Consider the following 24,186-nt stretch of genomic DNA (forward strand, 5'->3'; position numbering starts at 1 on the left):
CTCACGCCTGTAATCCCAGCACTTTCGGAGGCCAAGGTGGGCAGACTGCTTGAGCCCAGTAGTTCGAGACCAACCTGGGTAACATGGCAAAACCCTGTCTTTACAAAAATTAGCCACTGGGAGGCTGAGGTGAGGGGATTGCTTAAGCCTGGGAGGTCGACGCTGCAATGAACCAGGACTGTGCCACTGCACTCCAGCCTGAGTCACAGAATGAGATCCCATCTCAAAAAAAAAAAAAGAAAAAGAAAAAGAAGAAAACAGTACATACACCCCACCCTACTCCAGTCACCACATATATCTTAGAAGAAACAGAAGATTCAGCAGCAGAGGATGAGAGAATATTCACCCTGAATTAAGACTAGTACTTTTTTGAAAAATTAACATACAGTATAATTTCATAAAACAGATGGATTGTTCTAAAGTCCCCAGGGTTGGCTGGGCACAGTGGCTTAAGGCTGTAATCCCAGTATTTTGGGAGACCAGGGCGGGTGGATCTCCTCAGCTCAGGAGTTTGAGATCAGCCTGGCCAACATGGTGAAACCCCATCTCTAATAAAAATGCAAAAAAATTAGCTGGCTGTGGTGGTGTGCACCTGTAACCCCAGCTACTCAGGAAGCTGTGGCAGAAGAATCACTTGCACCTGGGAGGCAGAGGTTGCAGTGAGCCGAGATCATGCCACTGCACTCCAGCCTGGGTGACAGAGGGAGATTCCATCTCAAAATAGTAAATAAAATAAATAAAGTCCCCAGGGTTCTAAGACTATTGATTTACTGGCACATCCATCAGCTTATACAAACTTATTTTTTATTTTTTGGCATGGGATCTCAGTCTGTTGCCCAAGCTGGAGTGCAGTGGCAAGATCATTGCAGCCTCAACCTCCCAGGATCAGGTGATCCTGCCACCTCAGTTTTTGTATTTTATGTAGAGATGGGGGTTTCGCCATGTTGGCCAGGATGGTCTCAAACTCTTAGGCTCAAGTGATCCACTCAACTTAGCCTCCCAAAATGCTGGGATTACAGGCATGAGTCACAGCGCCTGGCCTCAATTTACACAAACTTTTTTTTTTTTGAGATGGAATCTTGCTCTGTCACTCAGGCTAGAGTGCAGTGGCACGATCTCAGCTCACTACAACCTCCACCTCCCAGGTTCAGGCAATTCTCCTGCCTTAGCCTTCTGAGTAACTGGGATTACAGGTGCCCACCACTACGCCCGGCTAATTTTTGGTATTTTTAGTAGAGATGGGGTTTCACCACGTTGGCTAGGGTGGTCTCGAACTCCTGACCTCAGGTGATCCACCAGCCTCGGCCTCCCAAAGAGCTGGGATTACAGGCATGAGCCACCGCGCCTGGCCAAATCCAGGACTTTAAACACGATTTCCCCTTCAAATCTAATGGGTCAGAACTGCCTTCTGTATCCTGTCTACTAAAAAGTACAGTAAATACACGTGACCATTTTTGTATATGTAGATTGGGCAAGTCATATTAGAAATACTCAAATGCATTTTTGGTTTTGATCCCTTTTCCCTAAACATGTCAGAGTCCCTGGGTGATACCTGAAGCTCCAGCCAGACAAAATTACCCCCGGGAGACAGAGTGAGACCCTGTCTCAAAAAAAAATAAGTAAATAAAGGAGAATATACCCTTTCCTTTGTGTCCCCAAGAATATGAAGATGCTCCCTTCTCTATGATCCTGTTACAATAAAAATGTGTTGAGTGAAAGGGTGAAGTGTGACATCATTTGTGCAGCAAGGCAACATAACTATCTTGGACTGTCCACAAAGGCTACAACCTGACGTACACATGGACACAACTTGTTGGGAGAGCTTGCTGCTCCCTGTTTATAACAACAGCCACAATACTCCCTCCCACCTTTGTGTGACTGCCTCTTTGCAAGGTGATTTTATGCTTCTATCAACAGGAGACAGAGTCTACTTTTCCACTTTCGGTTGTAGTTTTGGATATGTGACTTGCTTTGGCCAACATGACACTAGTACATGTGATGCAAACAGAAGCTTGACAAGCCTGCCCTCTCTTGCCCCTAGGAATTCTTGCACTGTCACGTGAGTAAGCCTGGACTAGCTCCCTCCAGGGGGATAATGTACGTAAAGGGAAGCTCCAATCATCCCTGCCACTCATTCCAGGTGAGGACCCAGATACGTGAGTGAGGTTATTCCAGACTACCCAGCCCTAAATATGTCAGGCCAAATCAGAACCACCAGCTGGTCCAGAGAATCATGAAAAAATAAAATAGTGGTTGCTTTTTATTTTTTTTGAGATGAAGTCTCAGGAGTCTTGCTCTGTCACCCAGGCTGGAGTGTAGCGGTGTGATCTTGGCTCACTACAACCTCTGCCTCCTGGGTTCAAGCGATTCTGCCTCAGCCTCCTGAGTAGCTGGGATTACAGGCACACGCCACCACACCGGGCTAATTTTTGTATTTTTAGCAGACATGAGGTTTGTTGGCCAGGCTGGTCTGGAACTCCTGACCTCAGGTGATCTGACTGCCTTAGCCTCCCAAAGTGCTGGGATTACAGGCGTGAGTAACCACGCCCAGCCTAGTGGTTGCTTTAAACTACTAGGTTCTGGAGTGGTTCTGTGCTATGTAACACAACATAGCACAAATGAACTGATACACTAAACTTTGTCTTCTATTTCCTGAATTCTGGCTTTATGTGAAAACTTGAAGTGAGTTTGCAGAACTGATCACAAACAGAAATGTAATATGACACAGAGGAAAATATTTTTGGGAGTTCCTTTAGGAAATTAACATACTGCTTGTCGAACTTCTCATCACTTCCAGCATAACCCTCTAGGAATCTAACCTACGGAAACACTCATACAGTCACTGGGTTGATGTTTGGGGATGTTTTCCCAGCATTACTTGTAATAATACAAAATTGGAAAACATCTAAATATCAATCACAAAGGAAAAGGATAATAAAGTATGGTTAAGCTATTCCACTAGCTGTCTTGTAGCTTTCATCTGCCACAGCAGATCACAGATCAGATCTGTGGGTTTTCATCTAGTTATTACTCACTGCACTAGAAACTGCCATCCATGCGTGAAACTTTTGCCCAGATCACAAGGTATGAGGCAAGTGGCAGGGTCAGGCAGCCAGAGTCAAGGGTGGAATATTTCTAATTATTCATTTATTAAAAATTATCGGCCAGGCATGGTGGCTCATGCCTGTAATCCCGGCACTTTGGGAGGCTGAGGCGGGAGGAATGCTTGAGCCCAGGAGTCCCAGACCAGCCTGGGCAACATGGCCAAACCCCATCTCTACAAAAAAAAAAACCCCAAAAAACAAAATTACCCAGGTGTGGTGGTGTGTGCCTGCAGTCCCAGATATTTGGGAGGCTGAGATGGGAAGATCCAATGAGCCCAGGGGGTTGAGGCTGCAGTGAGCCGTGGTCACACTACTGCACTTACCCTGGGTGACAGAGCAAGACTGTGTCTCAAAAAAAAGAAAACAATACTCATAGGTATTAAAAAAAAAAGTCAACATTTTTTTCTGGACATTATAGATTTTTAAATAATGTCTTGTTCAAGTATGAATTATGATACTCAAAAAGTAGAAGCAACCCAAAATGTCTGTCAACTGATGAATGGATAAACAAAATGTGGTGAGGCTGGGCTCCGTGGCTCACGCCTGTAATCCCAACACTCTGGGAGGCCAAGGCGGGAGATCCCTTGAGGCTAGGAGTTTGAGACCAGACTTGGCAACACAGTGAGACGCTATCTTGAAAAAGAAAAAGCATCTCTACAATGGAATATTACTTGGCCATGAAAGAAGATGAAGGACTTCAGGTATCTGGTCCAGCATGGAAGGAGCCTGAAAGTCAGCATTCCATCCTAACTACAAGGAAAAAACTGAAAAAACTGAAAAAATCAACATGTTTTCTTAGACCCATAAGACCGGTAAGGTCACAGGGCAAACCACTGCCCCCAGACTTGTCGAAACAGACGGGTGAGTACAGAGACTCCCAGCTTACCACAGCAGACACCAGAGAGCAGACTTCCACAGGAACCAGGGCTAGGGCAGGGAAACCTGAACTGCAACTGAGGAATTGCTGGAGACGCAGTGTGGACAAGTCTGAGAGTTAAAATCTCCAAGGTTACCCAATCAGCACAGGCCCCACACTTTCGTGGGTTCTACTGAGAGGTGAAGCCAGCTGGGTTTCTGGGTCAGGTAGGGATTTGGAGAACTTTTCTGTCTAGCTAGAGGATTGTAAACACACCAATCAGCACTCTGTGTCTAGCTAAAGGACTGTAAATGCACCAATCAGCACTCTGTAAAAACACACCAATCAGCACTCTGTGTATAGCTAAATGATTGTAAACACACCAATCAGCACTCTGTAAAACCACATCAATCAGCACTCTGTGTCTAGCTAAAGGATTGTAAGCGCACCAATCAGCACTCTGTAAAAATGCACCAATCAGCACTCCGTGTCTAGCTAAAGGATTGTAAACGTACTAATCAGCACTCTGTAAAAAGCACCAATCAGCACTCTGTAAAACCGCACCAATCAGCACTCTGTGTCTAGCTAAAAGATTGTGAACGCACCAATCAGCACTCTGTAAAAACGCATCAGCGCTCTGTAAAAACGCACCGATCAGTGCTCTGTGTCTAGCTAAAGGACTGTAAATACACCAATCAGCGCTCTGTAAAATGGACCAATCAGCGCTCTGTAAAATGGACCAATCAGCAGGATGCAGGCCAAAGAAGGGAATAAAAGCTGGCCACCCAGGCCAGCAGCGGCAACCGCTCGGGTCCCCTTCCACGGTGTGGAAGCTTTGTTCTCTCGCTCTTCACAATAAATCTTGCTGCTCCTCACTCACTCTTTGGGTTCGCACTACCTTTATGAGCTGTAATACTCATCGCGAGGGTCTGTGGCTTCATTCCTGAAGTCAGCGAGACCACGAATCCACTGGGAGGAACAAACAACTCTGGATGCGCCACCTTTAAGAGCTGTAACACTCACTGCGAAGGTCTGCGGCTTCACTCCTGAAGTCAGCGAGACCACGAACCCACCAGAAGGAAGAAACTCCCAACACATCTGAACATCTGAAGGAACAAACTCTGGACACACCATCTTTAAGAGCTGTAACACTCACTGTGAGGGTCCGCGACTTCATTCTTGAAGTCAGCGAGACTAAGAACCCACCAGAAGGAATAAATTCCAGACACACTACCTCCAAGAACCCTACCAGGTTCTCACAGCGAATATTAGAGAAAAATCCCCTTTTACTTCTGGCAGGGGGAGGGGAAAGGGAACCAATCTGAAATATCAGAGCATCCTCTTTTTTTTTTCTTTTTAAATTTTATTTATTTTTTATTTTTTTATTTTTTTTGAGACAGAGTCTCACTCTGTCGCCCAGGCTGGACTGCTGTGGCATGATCTCGGCTCAGTGCAAGCTCTGCCTCCCAGGTTCATGCTATTCTCCTGCCTCAGCCTCCTGAGTAGCTGGGACTACAGGCGCCCGCCACCACGCCCGACTAATTTTTTGTATTTTTAGTAGTGACGGGGTTTCACCGTGTTAGCCAGGATGGTCTCGATTTCCCGACCTCATGATCCACCTGCCTCAGCCTCCCAAAGTGCTAGGATTACAGGCATGAGCCACTGCGCCTGGCCGCCTTCTCTTTTCTTAAGGCTTGCCCTCCGGAGAACTATTTAACGTGAGCTAAACCTGCAGGGGTTTTATCAGAGCCTACCTGACCAGAAGGGAGATACCCTACTCCAGCTCCTGCCTTTTACCTGGAGGAAGAGAAACAGCCAACATCAGCCCACTTGACTCATCCTGTCCCACTTAAGGGAGGAATGGAGGAACAACGAAGTCCAAGTGAAGTTTACAGTTCAGAGATCCAGGGCTGCTAAAAGACTGAGACCTGGCCAGGCGCATGTTGGTAATCCCAGCACCCCGGGAGGCTGAGGTGGGCGGATCACGAGGTCAAGAGATCGAGACCATCCTGGCCAACATGGTGAAACCCTCTCTCTACTAAAAATACAACAATTAGCCATGCGTGGTGGCATGCGCCTATAGTCCCAGCTACTTGGGAGGCTGAGGCAGGAGAATCGCTTGAACCCAGGAGGCAGAGGTTGCAGTGAGCTGAAATCGCGTCACTGCACTCTGGCCAGACGACAGAGCAAGACTCTGTCTTAAAAAAAAAAAAGAAAAAAGACCGACCAAATCCAGGACTGGAGAATGCTGCCCTCCCCTTTCCTCTCCCCCGACATTACTGAAGGACTATTCACAGGAGTTCCTTGCACTCAGGATACCATGTCTGGTTACTAAGAAAAAACTGGCTGGGCACAGTGGCTCACACCTGCAATCCCAGCACTTTGGGAGGCCGAGGTGGGCGGATCACAAGGTCAAGAGATTGAAACCATCCTGGCCAACATGGTAAAAACCCGTCTCTATTAAAACTACAAAAATTAGCTAGGCATGGTGGTACACGCCTGTAGTCACAGCTACTCGGGAGGCTGAGGCAGGAGAATTGCTTGAACCTGGGAGGCGGAAGTTGTAGTGGGCAGAGACTGCGCTGCTATACTCCAGCCTGGGCGACAGAGCAAGACTCTGTCTAAAAAAAAAAAAGAAAAAGAAAAAGAAAAAAAAACTACAAGGCTGGGCCGGTAATCCCAGCACTTTCAGAGGCCAAGGCGGGTGGATCACTTGAGGTCAGGAATTCGAGACCAGCCTGGTCAACATGGCAAAACCCCGTCTCTACTAAAAATACAAAAATCAGCAAACGCCTGTAATCCTAACTATTTGGGAGGCTGAGGCAGGAGAATTGCTTGAATCTGGGAGGTGGAGGTTGCAGTGAGCAGAGATTACGCCTCTACACTCCAGCCTGGGTAAGAGAGCAAAACTCCATCTCAAAAAAGAAAAGAAAAGAAAAAACTACAAGGCGTACTAAGACCAAACCAGACTCAGAGGTGGTAGGGATGCTGGAATTATCAAACAGAGAATGTGAAACAACTATGATTAATATGCCAAGGACTCTAATGGAAAAAGTAGACAACATGCAAGAACAGATGGTCAGCCAGGCGCAAGCACTTTAGGAGGCCAAGGCGGGCGGATCACGAGGTCAGGAGTTTGAGACCAGCCTGACCAACATGGTGAAACCCCATCTCTACTAAACATACAAAAATTAGCCGGGCATGGTGGCACACACCTATAATCTCAGCTACTCAGGAGGCTGAGGCAGAATAATTGCTTGAATCTGGGAGGCGGAGGTTGCAGTGAGCTGAGATTGTGCCACTGCACTCCAGCCTGGGCAACAGAGCAAGACTCCATCTCAAAACAAACAAACAAACATAAAAAACAGATGGTCAGTGGACACACAAATGAAAATACTTTTTTTTTTTTTTTTTTAAAGACAGGGTCTTGCTATGTTGCCAAAGCTGGTCTTAAACTCTGGGCTCAAATGATCCTCCCACCTCAGCCTCCCAAAGTGCTGAGATTACAAACATGAGTCACCACACTCGACCTGAAATTCTAAGAAACAATAAAAAAGAAATGCTAGTGATAAAAAAAAAACACTGTAATAGAAATGAAGAGTCCTTTTTTTTTTTTTTAGAGACAGGTTCTTGCTTTGTTCCCCTGCCTGGCTGAAATACAGTGGTGCAATCTTGGCTCACTGCAGCCTCAAACTACTGGCCTCAAGCAATCCTCCTGCCTCAGCCTCCTAAGTAGCTAGTTAGGACTATAGGCATGTGCCACCACACCCAGATAAAAGAATCCTTTTGATGGGTTTTTTGGTAGGCTGGACACGGCTGAAAAAAGAATCTCTGCATTTGAGGATATCTTAATAGAGACCTCAAAAACAGAAAAGCAAAGAGAAAAGACTGGAAAATTTGAACAGACTGCCCAAGAACTGTGGGATAACTACAAAAGGTGTTACAAAGGGTGTTACATATACACCATGGGAATACGTGGAAAGAGAGAAAGGAACAGAAGAAATATTTGAAACCACAATGACTGAGAATTTCCCTAAATTAAGGTAAGATACCAAACCACAGATCTAAGAGGTTCAGAGAATAGCAAACATGATACACGAAAAACAAAACAAAACAAAAAAATCCACTATACCTAGGCATATTGTTTTCACACTATAGAAAATCAAAGATTAAAAAAAATCCTGAAAGCAGTAAGGTGGGGAACAAAACACTTTACCTATAGAGGAGCAAAGATAAGAATTATACCTACATTCTCCTTAGAAACTGTGCAAACAAGAAGGAAGGGGACTGACAAATGCAGTAAAATTGCAGGATACAAAAACAACATACAAAAACCAGGAGTATTTCTATGTGCCAAAAGTGAACAATCTGAAAAAGAAATCAAGAAAGTAATATAATTTACGATAGCTACAAATAAAAATAAAGTATCTAAGAATTAATTTAACCGAAGAAGTGAAAGATCTCGGCCAGGAGCGGTGGCTCATGCCTATAATCTTACCACTTACCACGGGTGGATCATCTGAGGTCAGGAGCTGGAGACCAGCCTGGTCAACATGGCGAAACCCAGTCTCTACTAAAAATACAAAAATTAGCTGGGCGTGATGGTGGGTGCCTGTAATCCCAGCTACTTGGGAGGCTGAGGCAGGAGAATCACTTGAACCCAGGAGGTGAAGTTGCCGAGATCGCCTCATTGCACTCCAGCCTGGGCAAAAGAGTGAGACTCCGTCTCAAAAAAAAAAAATGAAATATCTCCACAATGAAAACGTTAAAACATTCATGTGAGAAATTGAAGAAGACACAAAAAAAGGAACGATATTCCACATTCATGATTCGAAAAATCAATATTGTTAAAGTGAAATATTATCCATGCTACCAAAAGCCAACTAAAGACTTTATTTTTTTTCTCACGCCTGTAATCCCAGCACTTCGGGAGGCCGAGACAGGTGGATCACGACGTCAGGAAATTGAGACCATCCTGGCTAACATGGTGAAACCCCGTCTCTACTAAAAATACAAAAACAAAATTAGCCAGGCATGGTGATGGGCGCCTGTAGTCCCAGCTACTCGGGAGGCTGAGGCAGGAGAATGGTGTGAACCCGGGAGGCGGAGCTTGCAGTGAGCCAAGATCATGCCACTGCACTCCAGCCTCCAGCCTGGGCTACAGAGCAAGACTCTGTCTCGAAAAAAAAAAAAAAAAAAAAAAAAGGATTTTATTTTTATTTTTTTGAGACAGAGTCTTGCTCTGTAGCCCAGCCTAAAGCGCAGTGGCATGATCTTGGCTCACTGCAACCTCTGCCTCCCGTGTTCAAGTGATTCTCCTGCCTCAGCCTCCTGAGTAGCTGGGATAAGAGGCACGCACAACTGTGCATGGCTAATTTTTGTATTTTTAATAGAGATGGGGTTTCACCATGTTGGCTAGGCTGGTCTTGAACTCCTGACCTCAAATGATTCACCTCAGCCTCCCAAAGTGCTGGGATTACAGGCGTGAGCCACTGCGCCTGGCCGCCAACTACAGATTTAATACAATCCCTATCAAAATTCCAATGACATTCTTCACAGAAATAGAAAAAATAATCCTAAAATTTATACGGAACCACCAAAGACCCAGAATATCCAAAGCTATCCTAGAACAAAATTGAAGGAATCACATTACCTGATTTTAAATTATACTACAGAGGCCAGGTGCACTGGCTCATGTTTGTAATCCCAGCACTTTGGGAGGCCAAGGCAGGCAGATTGCTTGAGGTCAGGAGTTCAAGACCATCCTGGCCAACATGGAGAAACCCTGTCTCTACTAAAAACACAAAACTTAGCTGAGTGTGGTAGCATGTGCCTGTAATTCCAGCTTCTGGGGAGGCTGAGGCACGAGAATCACTTGAACCTGGGAGGTGGAGGTCGCACTGAGCCAAGATCGCGCCACTGCACTCCAGCCTGGGCGACAGAGCAAGACTCTGTCTCAAATAAATAAATAAATAAATAAATAAATAAATAAATAAATTAGGGAGTTTGTTGCCAGAAATGTTCAAAGGACTTCTTCAGAGAGAAAGAAAATGACAGAGGTCAGAAACATGAATCTACATAAAGAAAGAAAGTGCATCAGGGAAGGAATAACTGAAGGTAAAATAAAAACTTTATTTTTCTTACTCTGATCTGACAACTCTTTGTTCAAAATAATAACAGTGACAATGTAGTCAACTATATATGCTTGTGTGTGTGCGCGCGCGTGTGGATGCACTCATATATAAATGAGTGACAGCAATAATACAAGGGAGAAGAGGGAGGAATTTGGACTCTTTTGTTATTATAAGGTACTCACACCATTCCTGAAGTGGTGGGTTATTTGAACATGTACTTGGACTAGTTGTAAATATATGTTGCAAACTTTAGGGCAACCATTAAAAAAAAGAAAAAAATATTTAAGAAAAAAGTATAATTAACATGCTAAAAAAAGAGAAAATTAGGCCAGGCACAGTGGCTCACGCCTGTAATCCCAGCACTTTGGAAGGCAGAGGCAGTGGATCACCTGAGGTCAGTAGCTCGAGATCAGCCTGGCCAACATGGCAAAACCCCGTCTCTACTAAAAATACAAAAATTAGCCAAGCATGGTGGTGGGCACCTGTAATCCCAGCTACTCAGTAGGCTGAGGCAGGATAATTGCTTGAACCCGGAAGGCAGAGGTTATAGTGAGCCAAGATTGCACCACTGCACTCCTGCCTGGGCAACAGAGTGATACTCCGTCTCAAAAAAAAAAAAGAAAAAAAATGAAAACTCAATTTACCAAAATTTGTGAAATGCAGCAAAAAGAGTGGTTAGAGGAAAATATATAGTATTGAAGGCATATAACAGAAAAGATCTAAAATGCATCTAAGCTTTTACCTGAGAAAACTAGAAAAGCAAATTAAATCCAAAGTAAGCAGAAGAAAAGAAACAAAAAAAATTAGTGTAGAAATCAATGAAATTGCAAACGGGAAATCAATAGATAAAAAAAATCAATGAAACCAAAATCTGTTTCTCTGAAAAGATCAGTAAAATCCATATGCCTCTAGCAGGCTAACTTAGAGAGAGAAAGAGGACACAAATTAATATTGTCAGAAATGAGAGATCCCACTACAGACCCCATGGACATTGAAAGAATGATAAAGGAACACTATGACTAACTCTATGTCCACAAATTTGATAACCTAGAGGAAAGTGACTAATTCCTTAAAAGACACAATCTTCTAGAACTCATGGAAGAAGAGACATTCCAAATAGGGCTATATCTATTAAAGAAATTGAATCAGTAACTAATAGCCTTCCAAAATACAAAGTACCAGGCCCAAATGGGTTCAAAGGTGAATTTTACCAAACATTTAAGGGAAAAATGATACAATTTCTCTACAGTCTCAGAAAACAGAAGTAGAGAAACTACTTCCTAACTCATTCTATGAGGCCAGCATTACCTTAATACCAAAACCAGACAAAGACATTACAAGAAAAAAAGCTACAGACCAATATTTCTCATGAACACAGATGCAAAACCCTCAATAAAACATCAGCAGGAGACTGATTTGCGTCGTCACTCTGTCTTGTCTTCCACGTGGCCAGCCTCACGTTTAACAGAACTGAGGCCAGGCACAGTGGCTCACGCCTGTAATCCCTGCACTTTGGGAGGCAGAGGTGGGCGGACTGCCTGAGCTCAGGAGTTGGAGACCAGCCTGGGCAACATGGTGAAACCCCATCTCTACTAAAATACAAAACATTAGCCAGGTGTAGTGGCAGGTGCCTGTAGTCTCAGCTACTTGGGAGGCTGAGGCAGGAGAATTGCTTGAACCCGGGAGGCAGAGCTTGCAGTAAGCCGAGATGGCACCACTGCACTCCAGCCTAGGCGACAGAGTGAGACTCTTGTCTCCAAAAAAAAAAAAAAGATTTTATATACCATAACCAACTTAGATTTATCCTAGACATGCAAAGGGATTCATCATTTAAAAATCAGTTCATGAAATCCACCACAGCAACAGGGTAAAGAAGAAAAATCACATGATCATGTCAACAAATGCAGAAAAAGCACTTCACAAAATCCCACACCATTCATAACAAAAACTCTCAGTAAATTAGGACTAGAGGGCAACTTTCTCAACTTGAAAAAGAACACCTACAAAAATCCCACAGCTAACATCGTACTTAATGGTGAGAAATCAGAAGGTTTCCCATGAAGATCAGGCACAAAGCAAGGAGGTCTCCCTCTCCCCATTCCTTTTCAATATTTTACTGAAGGTCTTAGCTAATGCAATAAGAAAAGAAAATGAAATGAAAGGTATACTGATTGGGAAGGAAGAAATAAAACTTTCTTTGCACATGACATGATTCTCTATGTAGAACATCCAAAAGAATCAACCAAAAAACAACTGGAACTAATAAAGCAATTATAGGAAGGTTGTAGTACACAAGGTTAATATACAAAAGTCAATTTTATTTCCTATACACCAGCAATAAACAAGTAGAATTTAAAATTAAAAACACAATACCATTTATATCAGGACTCCAAAAACATGAAACACTTAAGTTATAAACCTAACAAAATATATATGTATACAAGATGCATATGAGGGAAAGTACAAAACTGATGAAAGTAATTAAAAAATTAAATAAATGGAGAGACATTCCATGCTCATAAAGAGGCAGACTCAGTATTTTCGAGATGTCAGTTCTTCCCACTTTGACCTATAAATTCAATATGATCCCAATCAAAATCCCAGCAAGCTATTTTGCTGTTATCAATAAACTAATTCTAAAATTTATATGGACAGACAAAAGCCCAGAATAGCCAACACAATAGTGAAAGAAAAGAACACAGTTGCCTGTAATCCCAGCACTTTGGGAGGCCAAGGCGGGCGGATCATGAGGTCAGGAGATCGAGACCATCCTGGCTAACACGATGAAACCCCGTCTCTACTAAAAATACAAAAAAATTAGCCGGGCGTGGTGGCAGGTGCCTGCAGTCCCAGCTACTCAGGAGGCTGAGGCAAGAGAATGGTGTGAACCTGGGAGGCAGAGCTTGCAGTGAGCCAAGATCACGCCACTGCACTCCAGCCTGGGTGACAGAGCGAGACTCCGTCTCAAAAAAAAAAAAAAAAAAAACCCCGGTTAAAAGACTGATACTACCTGACTGCAACATTTACCATAAAGCTACAGTAATCAAGACAAGGTGGTACTGGGGCAAGGATAAACAAATAGTTCAATAGAACAGAACAGAACAGAGAGCCCAGAAGTAGAACTGCATAAAGACAGTCAACGGAAGCAATACGATGGAACACAGTCTTTTCAACATATTTTACTGGACCAAACTGGACATCCACATGCAAATATGTCAATCTAGACATAGTCCTTACACCCTTTACAAAAATCAACTCAAAATGGATCACAAACCTAAATGTAAAATGAAAAACTATAAAACACCTAGAAGATAACATCAGAGAAAATCTAGATGACCTTGGGTTTGGCAGTAACTTTTTAGATATGATACCAAAGCCACAGTCTATGAAAGAATTAATAAACTGGACTTCATTAAAAGTAAACATTTCTGCTCTACAAGACACTGTCAAAAGAATGAAAAGACAAGCCACAGGCTGGGAGAAAATATTTGCAAAAGACATACCTGATAAAGGACTGTTAACCAAAATACAGGACAGTTAATCAAAATATATGAAGAACTCTTAAAATTCAACAATAAGAACAAAACCCAATTTTAAAATGGGCCAGCCAGGTGTGGTGGCTCAAGCCTGTAATCCCAGCACTTTCGAAGGCTTGAGGCCAAAGGGTTACTTGAGCCGAGGAGCTCGAGACCAGCCTGGGCAACATAGCAAGATGCTATCTCTATAAAATAAAAATTAAAATGGGCCAAAAATCTTAATAGCCACTTCACCAAAAAAGCTATACTGCTGGCAAATAAGCATATAAAAAGATTCTCCACATCATATGTTGTTGGGGAAGCACAAATTAAGAGAACAACAGCCAGGCGTGGTGGCTCATGCCTGTAATCCCAGCACTTTGGAGGCTGAGGGAGGTGGATCACCTGAGGTTGGGAGTTCGAGACCAGCCTGACCAACATAGAGAAACCCCGTCTCTGCTAAAAATACAAAATTAGCCGGGCATGGTGGTGCGTGCCTGTAATTCCAGCTACTCGGGAGGCTGAGGCAGGAGAATTGCTTGAACCCAGCAGGCGGAGGTTGTGGTGAGCTGAGATCGCACCATTGCACTTCAGCCTGGGCAACAAGAGCGAAACTCCATCTCATATATAAATAAATAAATAAAACGAACAACAAACTCCATCTCTACAAAAACTTCAAAAGTTAGCTAGGCATGGTGCTGGCATGCCTGTAGTCCCAGCTACTTGGGAGTCTAAAAGAGGAGGATCCTTTGAGCCCAGGAGTTTGAGATTACAGTGAGCTGACTGTGCCACTGCTTTTTTTTTTTTTTTTGAGACAGGGTCTCACTCTGTCACCCAGTGCAGTGCAGTGACACAACCATGGTTCACGGCAGCCCTGACCTCCCAGACTCAGGCGATCCTCCCACCGCAGCCTCCCGAGTAGCTGGGACTACAGGTGTGTGCCACCACGCCTGGATAATTTTTTTGTATTTTTTTTGTAGAGGCAAGGTTTTGCCACATTGCCCAGGCTGATCTGGAACTCCTGGACTCAAGCAATCCACCTGCCTCAGCCTCCCAAGGTGCAGGAATTACAGGTGTTAAACCACCACACCTAGCTGTGCCACTGCTTTTGCACTCCACCCTGGCAACAGAGAGACCCTATCTCAAACAACAACATAAACAAAAACACAACTGCTGGGCATAGTGGCTCATGCCTGTAATCCCAACACTTTGGGAGGCTGAGGCAAGAGGATCGCTTGAGGCCAGGAGGTCGAGAATAGCCTGGGCAACATAGTGAGACCACCCTCATCTCTGCAAAAAAAAAATTTTTTAAACTAAACAAACAAAAAAACCAAGATACTACCACATACCTATTAGAATGGTCAAAATCCAGAACACTGACAACAGCAAATGCTTTCAAGGATGTGGAGGCAAGAGGAACTTGTTAGTGGGACTGTAAAATGGTCCAGCCAATTTGGAAGGCAGTTTGGTAGTTTCTTACCAAACTAAACATAATCACATTCCTCAGTGTTTATCCAAAGGAGCTGAAAACTTATGTCCACATGAAAACCTATACATGGATGTTTATAGCAGCATTATTCATAATTGCCAAAACTTGGAAGCATCCAAGCATCCAAGATGTCCTTTAGTAGGTAAATGAATAAATAAACTCTGGTACATCCAGGCAATGGAATATAATTCAGTGCTAAAAGAAAATGAGCTATTAAGCCATGAAAAGACATGGAGGAAACTCAAATGCATATTGCTAAGTATAATAAACCAATCTAAAAAGGCTACATATTGTATGATTCCAACTTCACGACATTCTGGAAAAGATAAAAGTATGGAGATGGTAAAGAGATCAGTGGTTGCTGGGGGTTATATGGGAGTGAAGGATGAACAGACAGAGCATAACAGATTTTTAGGACAGCAAAACTACTCTTTATGATACTACAAATGGTATATACATTTGTCCAAACCCACAGACTATACAACAGCAAGAGTGAGCCTTAATGTAAACTACTGACTTTGGGCAATAATGTGTCAATGGGGGATCATCAGTTGTAACAAATGTATCTAGGGGCCAGGCTTAGTGGCTCACACCTGTAATCCTAGCACTTTGGGAGGCCAAGGCGGGTGGATCACCTGAGGTCAAGAGTTCGACACCAGCCTGGCCAACATGGAGAAACCCGGTCTCTACTAAAAATATAAAATTAGCCGGGTGTGGTGGTGCATGCCTGTAATCTCAGCTTCTCGGGAAGCTGAGGCAGGAGAATCACTTGAACCCAGGAGGCAGAGGTTGCTGTGAGCTGAAATCGCGCCGCTGCACTCCAGCCTGGGCAAGAACAGCAAAACTCCGTCTCAAAAAAAAGAAAAAAACCCAACAAACCTATCACTCAATGTTCCATGATGTGGAATGTAGGTCCTCACTATAAACATGTATATTTAAATCTTGGTTAAAATCTTAGTCTCATCATTATGCAAATTAAAGCCTAACCAAATCCCTAAAATGTATAACTTTGTAATTTGTTTGGATCTGCCCTAACATCCAACAGGGGAGAGTTAAAACAAACCAATTAAACAAAGAGTTGGCTGTGCACTATGGCTCACGCCTGTAATCCCAGCACTTTGGGAGGCCAAGTCAGGAGGATCACTTGAGGCCAGGAGTTCAAGACCAGCCTGGGCAACATAGTGAGATCCAGTCTCTATTTAAATAAGTGAACGATAGATTTAATTTAGGAAAAGACCTGACCTCCAGCTAATGCCCTACTTTTGCAAGAATCAGCTACTATGTCAAGTGTGGTAGGCTTACGTTAACCGTCCTCACTATCAGCAAGCTCCTGCTTTCCCCCACAAAACACAGCAAAATAACGCAAAAAGCAGCTGCAATGTGAAGGCTCCCTTTACCCACCAGGAATCCAAACACAAACAACAATTCCAGTTAAAGACAGACACTTTCGAGAAACTGAAGCCAGAGATGGGATAGCTTAAATGAAACCTTCCCATGCCCAAGCGTTCAGCAGTTGCCGGGATGCCCAAAACAAGAGGGAGATTCAGCATGGAATCAGAGAGGGTTAGAGCCCGAGCAAAGAGTGACAGCAGCCAGGCCCTCACCTCGGGGATCAGCCGCCTCCTCTTCACGCCAGGGACAGAGTCTAGCAGGCCATCGCTGACCAGCTGCTTTCGTTTGCTGGAGTCCTGCAGGGCAGTGAGGACGCTGTCCACAGAGTGCTTCTCAGAAGTCCTGGAATTCACAGAGCAGTCCAGAGCAGCATCTTCGGCCTCTGTCTCCACTTTCACAGTGATACTTTTTAGAACTGTGTCAGAGAAGAAATAGGGCTCAGTGGGAAAAACCAGGGCTGCTCAGAGATCAGCAGGGTTCTCCGAGCAGCAGGGTGTCTGTGGGCCGCCCTTTGACACCAGTGCTGAGATAATGATGTCTAGTCATAACAAACCTGTGCTTTCCAACAATGCAATCTTTATCTCACCGCACTAGTAATGTACAATAAAGCCATGTTCCAAGAGCATTTAGTTCAAATTGGTTTAAACATCTTTTTTGGGGGGGAAGGCAGTGGAAGGAGAGACATAAAATATTATCTTTTTGTGCTTTAAAAAAGTAATTTTTAAAAAGCGACACAAGGTGCTTATAACAAGTGTGTGGGTGGAGGGTGATGGCAACCGGGGAACAAGTGTGTGGGTGGAGGGGACTTTTCACTATATAACTTTGTATATTTTTGGACCATGTGAATGTATGACCTGATCAAAAGTATTTAGTTAAAAACATTTTTTAAAAAGGGCATTTTTTTTTACCTTCTTCTACATCTTCGGTGAATTCAGTTGAGTTCATCTTCTATTCCGCTAAATAAAAAGACAAAGACAATGTATTGACTTATTGCTTGATTTATTTCTTAATTTTCTCTACCCACAGAAAATCCTCTTACCCTCCCAACCCTGGCTCTAGGTAACAGAGCAGCATAGCACTGTAGAAGCATGTGTCCTCCTAATCTTGTCTGCAGACACTCAGAAGCAGCCAGGCCTTGTGCATCCCTGCTGAGAGCTCTTCTCCAGAACTTTATGTGAGCAGAACGTGTCTTGTAGCATCCACTGATAGCCACTTACTGAGCCATGGGAACATTACATGAACAAATCAACTCTTAAAAAAGACCCCAATTTTAATTATCTCTTTTAAGTCCATGCTTATAAATTCCAGCCACGAAACAAATAGGCTGAAGGATGGGGGCCATGGATCCTGAAGTCTTAGGACTTACAGTTGTCAGGAGAACTGTGCTGCCCATGACCTGAAGGTGGCTACTAGCCACACCTGGCTACCAAGGACTCAAAATGTGGCTAGTCCAATGGAGATGTGCTATAAGTGTAAAATACACACCAAATCTCAGACTTAGCTTAGTAACAGAAATGCAAAATATCTCACTGGTAATTCTTTTTTTTTTTTTTTTTAGAGGAAAGGTCTCACTCTTTTCACCCTGGCTGGAGTGCAGTAGCACTATCATGGCTCACTGCAGCCTCTGATTCCTGGGCTCAAGCAATCCGCCTGCCTCAGCCTCTGGAATGGCTAGGACTACAGGTACCACATGCCGCCACCCACAGCTAATTAAAAAAAATTTTTTGTAGAGATGCGGTTTCACTATGTTGACCAGGCTGATCTTGAACTCCTCAAGCGATCCTTCCACCTTGGCCTCCCAAAGTGCTGGGATTACACATGTGAGCCACTGTGCCCAGCCCTAATAATTGTTTTATAGTGATTACATGTTGAAATGATAATATTTTGGACTTACTGGGCTAAATACAATACTTTATTTCATTTATTTGTTTATGAAACGGAATCTTGCTCTGTCACCAGGCTGGAGTGCAGTGGCGCAATCTTGGCTCACTGCAACCTCCGCTTCCCGGGTTCACACCATTCTCCTGCCTCAGCCTCCTGAGTAGCTGGGACTGCAGGCACCCGCCACCACGCCCGGCTAATTTTTTTGTATTTTTAGTAGAGACGGGGTTTCACCGTGTGAGCCAGGATGGTCTCGATCTCCCGACCTTATGATCCGCCCACCTCAGCCTCCCAAAGTGCTGGGATTAGAGGTGTCTGCCACTGCGCCCGGTGGTGCTATGGATTTTTAAGTGTAGGGCTTTGGAGCTCTACACAATCTGATCCAAATAGACCAGGTGAGGGAATGAGGCAAGAAAGGGGGGCAGTGCTCTGTTCCAGGCTGCAGGGTCTGAAGCAAAACCTGCCTGCCCCAGCTGGAATGGAACTGACACCATAAGGCAAAGTACCACTAAAACAAAACAAACAAAATTACCACTAAGTCTCTGATATCTCCCAATACCATGACAGCATGTACATAAATAGTATAAGATACAAAGGCAGTAACATTTGGAGAATATACATTGCAACCTTTAATGTTGACACTTGGGAGTTGTGATCCCCACAACTGATTAAGCTGACTACAAACACAGAGTTCTCATTTTGGTTGAGGATGAGTGGAGAGCAGGACCAAGAAGTATCTCTTAAGAAATTTCTGGCCGGGAATGGTGGCTCATGCCTGTAATCCCAGCACTTTGGGAGGCTGAGGTGGGCGGAACACCTGGGGTCAGAAGTTCAACACCAGCCTGGCCAACATGGTGAAACCCCATCTCTACTAAAAATACAAAATTAGCTGGGCATGGCGGCGCACGCCTATAGTCCCAGCTACTTGGGAGGCTGAGGCAGGAGAACTGCTTGAACCTGGGAGGCAGAGGTTGCAGTGAGCCAAGATCACACCACTATACCCCAGCCTGGGCGACAGAGTGAGACTCTGTCTCAAAAAAAAAAGAAACTCTGTAAGTGTGAAGCCATCTAAAATGTTCAGTGAACCATTCATGGAGTGGCCACAGAAAGGTGTGTGTTTGACATACAGCACCTGTTTTAGACGGGTGAATGGGGCGGGGATGGCAGCAAGAGGGAGAGTGTGTCTGGGTGATCCATGAGCACAATCATCACTGCAAAGGTTACTAATAATGGCAACACGTACAGTGCTTATGATGTGAAGCACTATTTTTAGTGCAAGAACAGTGCACAATAGTGCAAGACAGGCATAATTCTTTTCATCCCTGTATTGCTAATTTTCAGAGGAATGAAAACCAAAATGAGATTTATTTGAAAGTGAAAATAATTCCTACTCACCAAGCCATCTCCTGCCGAAAAAACATTACATACAGGGTGATATTGACAGAAAACAAATAATAAGTCAACTTCAAGGGTCCGAGAACTATTTACCAGAGGTAAATTTTAGCAACTCCTTCCACTGTATTTCAAGGAACTACACCTCACTTTGGATCACCATCATCTGAGCTGGGTGTCTCTGAGTGGCTAGGAGGGCTGGACAATGCCAGGCAGAAATTCAAGACCGGATTCCCAGCCTGGTAGGAGGCCTCTCAAGGAAACACACTGCAGGTCACCTGAATGCCCCTGCCCTTGGAAACTGCCATGGTCACATAACCCATTCCTGACAATCAAGGGGAGTTCTGAGATGCAGAACAGATGGGGCGAAACGATGACTGTCAGAGGCGGACATACTTTACAAAACAAATTACATTTGGCAGAGAAAAGGCAGAGAGGGAGGAGACAGCGGTTGGTTTATCTGGGGAGGAAAAGGGTCATGGTGAAAGAAAAATTGCAAAGAGTCAAAGATTCTAGTAAGTGGAAAGCATTAAAAGGATGGGCAAATACTAGAACAAAACAAAACAGGTGTCGATGAGAGAACACAGCAGACAGGGCCATGGGTGGTTGAGAAGGGCAGTATATTTATCTGCCATTATATTCGCCCAACCATGTGTCTCTGGCAGGCCCATCACATAGGGAGCAGTGCAGGGCTGGAGTCCAGGCTGCCACATGGAGCCTGCTGGGAATGTGGTTTGGTGAGCAGAAAGCCTATTTTCTGTTTTTTTATTTTTCCTTGTTTCCAGTGGGGTTGGAAGGAGGCTATTTTCTGAACCACCACCATGTGACCCTACAGCAGGCAATTTGGCCTCTGAATTTTGAGCCCCTAGAAAGTGATGAAGGAAGAGCACACATCTCAGCCACCTGCAGTGGGCAGAGACCCCAGGGGCCTCATGCAGCTGAGGTGGGAGGAAGGGGTGCTGGTGTGGCTGCCTGGGCATTCAAGACACCAAGTGCCTGTGCTTTGGAAAACACTTCCGTGTCCATTTATAGACTAGTGACAGATGCTAGGTTAGCCCAGAAGTAGCCCAGAACACAGCATGGTGGGCCCCTTCCCTCCAGGCCAGCAAATCAGCTTCGCTCATTAAGAAGCTGGGGAATTTCCCATTTGCAAGGCCTGGAAACCTCGCGCCTGCCCCTGGCTTGCGCAGTGGGGAGTGAGGTAAGCATCCCCTGTAACATCTGCAGCCCACCAACTTCACGCCAGGCACTGGGCTGGCCACTGCATGTGTGTGCCTCACCCTGAGCTATTTTAGTTCCAATTTCAACAAATAGAGAAACCCAGGACAGATAACTCCTCCAGTGTCACATCACTGAGTGGCAGAACCTGGATTCAAATGGAGTCTTTCTGTGCCTTCCCTCAGCCAGCCAGGGAGGAAATAATAGAGTCTTCACTCTATTATTATCCTCTGATGAACCATGGGCCTGTTTCCAGATTTGAGTCCCTCTGTCCAACAGCACCAGGAAACCACGTCTCCTTCTGCCTCCATTAGCACTCTGGAAAGTCAGTCTGCTCCGTGCGTAGAAACAGACTCCATCCCATAATACAGAAAAGCTTCTACAAGAGGGATGTGTAGGCCACTCCCTGCATCCCCAGCTGACGCAGGGACAGCACATCAACAACGTCACAGCTGGGCAGAAAGGGGATGGGGAGCACACTGCTACCTCCATTTCCTGGTCACCTGCCCAGATGAGGGTCACAAGCTCTGCTCCTCCTGGGTGGACACCCAGCACCCAGATGCCTAGCATGCCACAGACATTCCTCTCACCTGCCGGACTATAGGCTACGTAGGCGCTGCCACAACTACCCAACTACCACAGCACCCGCCTCCTAAAGGCTGCTGTGAGCATTCCCTTTGCCTTCTGGACTCTGGAGAACTTCTCATTCTGACATTCTCACTTTCAAAACGTTCTCATGCCTCCCACCACAAACCTCAAATTATGGGACAGTCAACACATCCACACGTTCCCCAAAATCAACTTTCTCCCCAACGGATGTCTGTTCTATGTCCCTCAGACAGCTGAGCTAACCCTAGGAAAAAAGAAAAAGAAAAAAGAGGCCAGGCACGGTGGCTTACGCCTGTAATCCCAGCACTTTGGGAGGCCGAGGCGGGTGGATCACCTGAGGATGGGAGTTGGAGACCAGCCTGACCAACATGGAGAAACCCCATCTCTACTAAAAATACAAAATTAGCCGGGCGCGGTGGCGATGCCTGTAATCCCAGCTACTCAGGAGGCTGAGGCAGGAGAATCGCTTCAACCCAGGAGGCGGAGGTTGCGAGGAGCCGAGATCGCGCCATTCAACACCAGGCTGGGCAACAAGAGCGAAACTCTGTCTCAAAAAAAAAAAAAGAAAGAAAGAAAAAACAAAGAAAAAAGATCAGGCCGGGCGTGGTGGCTCACACCTGTAATCCCAGCACTTTGGGAGGATGAGGCGGGCGGATCACGAGGTCAGGAGATGGAGACCATCCTGGCTAACACGGTGAAACCCTATCTCTACTAAAAAAAAAATACAAAAAAAAATTAGCCAGGCATGGTGGCAGGCGCCCGTAGTCCCAGCTACTCAGGAGGCTGAGGGAGGAGAATGGCATGAACCAGGGAGGCGGAGCTTGCAGTGAGCCGAGATCGTGCCACTGCACTCCAGCCTGGGCGACAGAGCAAGACTCCGTCTCAAAAAAGAAAAAAGAAGAAGAGAGAAGCCCTTGACCAAGCCAAGGGGAAGTTTAAACAAAAGAAGGAGACGTGTGTCCATGAGACCCATGAAGGTTGCAGCTGCCTGGGGTTAAAATACCACAGGTTTCAAGACATGAGAGAGCAACTCCCAAACAAGACCAATCTCCGGTGGTTAATTTAATAAGTGAAAATGCTCCTGTGTTTTTCTTAAACAAATAGCCTAGGAAGCCCCAGGCAAAATGACTGTCATTGGTACAGAAAGGTTTTAAATGTTGCAGAGCTCACAGGAATATATATAATTTTATTTAAATGCCTACTAGTCTCTATCCTTCTGCACAGAGAGAGATAGGCACTGTTCAATCTTCCATTCAGGGCACGTGGGTGAAAGAAAGATTAGAAGGTCATCAGAAAAGCCTTCAGTTTACAAAAAGCACAAAAAAGAGGATAATCCCAAATGTTCAGAAATAACAAGATGCTTTAGCCACTCAAATATCAAATTACAATGGATAAGTTGTTTAAATCAGCTACATAAATCCAGTAACTTGCAGGGCTTAGGGCTACTTCTATGCTTCATGCTGGAATCCGGATGAATCTGAATCCTGACTACCAGCATGCACCTGGCTTGAGTGGAAGGGACACTGAGGAGGGAAGAAAGGCTGTGAAGAAAGGCAAGGAAAAGGCAGAGAAGTGAGAACCATCCACTGCTGCTTAGAAGAACCACACCACAAAGAGATAGAAAGGCTGGAAAGAGTTACACATTACAGGACACTTCATCTTTTTAGAGTTCATTTTAAGAGGGAAGATACATAATGTGGCTTTTCCCCATTTTTTATCAGGTAATATAGTCATGCCTTAGTATCCTCAGGGAGTTGGTTCCAAGACTCCCAGTGACACCCAAATCCACAGATGTTCAAGTCCCTGATAAAAAATAGCGTAATATTTGCATGTAACCTATGTACATCCTCCAGGATACTTTAAATCACCTCCAGATTACTTATAATAATACAATGTAAGTGGTATATAAATAGTGGTTATAGTGTATAGTTTTTTCTTGGTGTAGTTTTTTACTGGTTTTTCTTTTGGATTTTTTTTTTTTTTTTTTAAGATGGGTTCTGTCACCCAGGCTGGAGTGCAGTGGTATGATCGTGGCTTACTGCAGCCTTAACCTACTGGACTCAAGCCATCCTCCCACCTCAGCCTCCCAAGTAGCTGGGACCACAGGCATGTGCCACCACATGCAGCTAGTTTTTTATTTTGTAGAGACGGGCCTCCCTACATTGCCCAAGCTGGTCTCAAACTCTGGGGCTCAAGCAATCCACCCACCTCGACCTCCCAAAGTGCCAGGATTAGAGGCGTGAGCCACTGTGTCCAGCTCCAGCTTCTGGAATATTTTCTACCTGCAGTTCGATGAACCTGCAGATGTGGCGGGGCCGACTGTACATGCACACAGAACAAAAATCAGCAAGCACGAAAAGATATTTGGTTAAAAAGTCCACTGTCGGCTGGGCGCAGTGGCTCACACCTGTAATCCCAGCATTTTGGGAGGCTGAGCCAGGCGGATTACGAGGTCAAGAGATGGAGACCATCCTGGCCAACATGGTGAAACCCCGTCTCTACTAAAAATACAAAAATTAGCTGGGCGTGGAGGCACCCACCTATAGTCCCAGCTACTCGGGAGGCTGAGGCAGGAGAATCGCCTGAACCTGGGAGA

At 44.8% G+C, this 24,186-nt stretch overlaps 1 protein-coding gene across 3 annotated transcripts in view; it reads right to left on the minus strand.

Moving 5' to 3' along the window:
- Positions 1 to 24,186, minus strand: part of BEND3 (BEN domain containing 3) — a 50,159-nt gene that overhangs the window by 15,104 nt on the left and 10,869 nt on the right. For 2 of the 3 annotated variants that reach the window (XM_054557939.2, XM_024249194.3), the window contains exons 2-3: positions 17,399 to 17,446; positions 16,703 to 16,905 (exon numbers count right to left, since the gene is read on the minus strand). In XM_054557939.2, coding sequence (XP_054413914.2) covers positions 16,703 to 16,905; positions 17,399 to 17,435 — 240 coding nt within the window. In that variant the 5' untranslated portion in view covers positions 17,436 to 17,446. Of the gene's footprint in view, positions 1 to 16,702; positions 16,906 to 17,398; positions 17,447 to 17,529; positions 22,093 to 24,186 lie in introns of those variants that run through there. The other variant, XM_054557938.2, reaches the window with a different exon arrangement.

Source organism: Pongo abelii, chromosome 5, assembly GCF_028885655.2.
Source record: "Pongo abelii isolate AG06213 chromosome 5, NHGRI_mPonAbe1-v2.0_pri, whole genome shotgun sequence".
In the NCBI taxonomy this organism is placed as follows: domain Eukaryota; kingdom Metazoa; phylum Chordata; class Mammalia; order Primates; family Hominidae; genus Pongo; species Pongo abelii.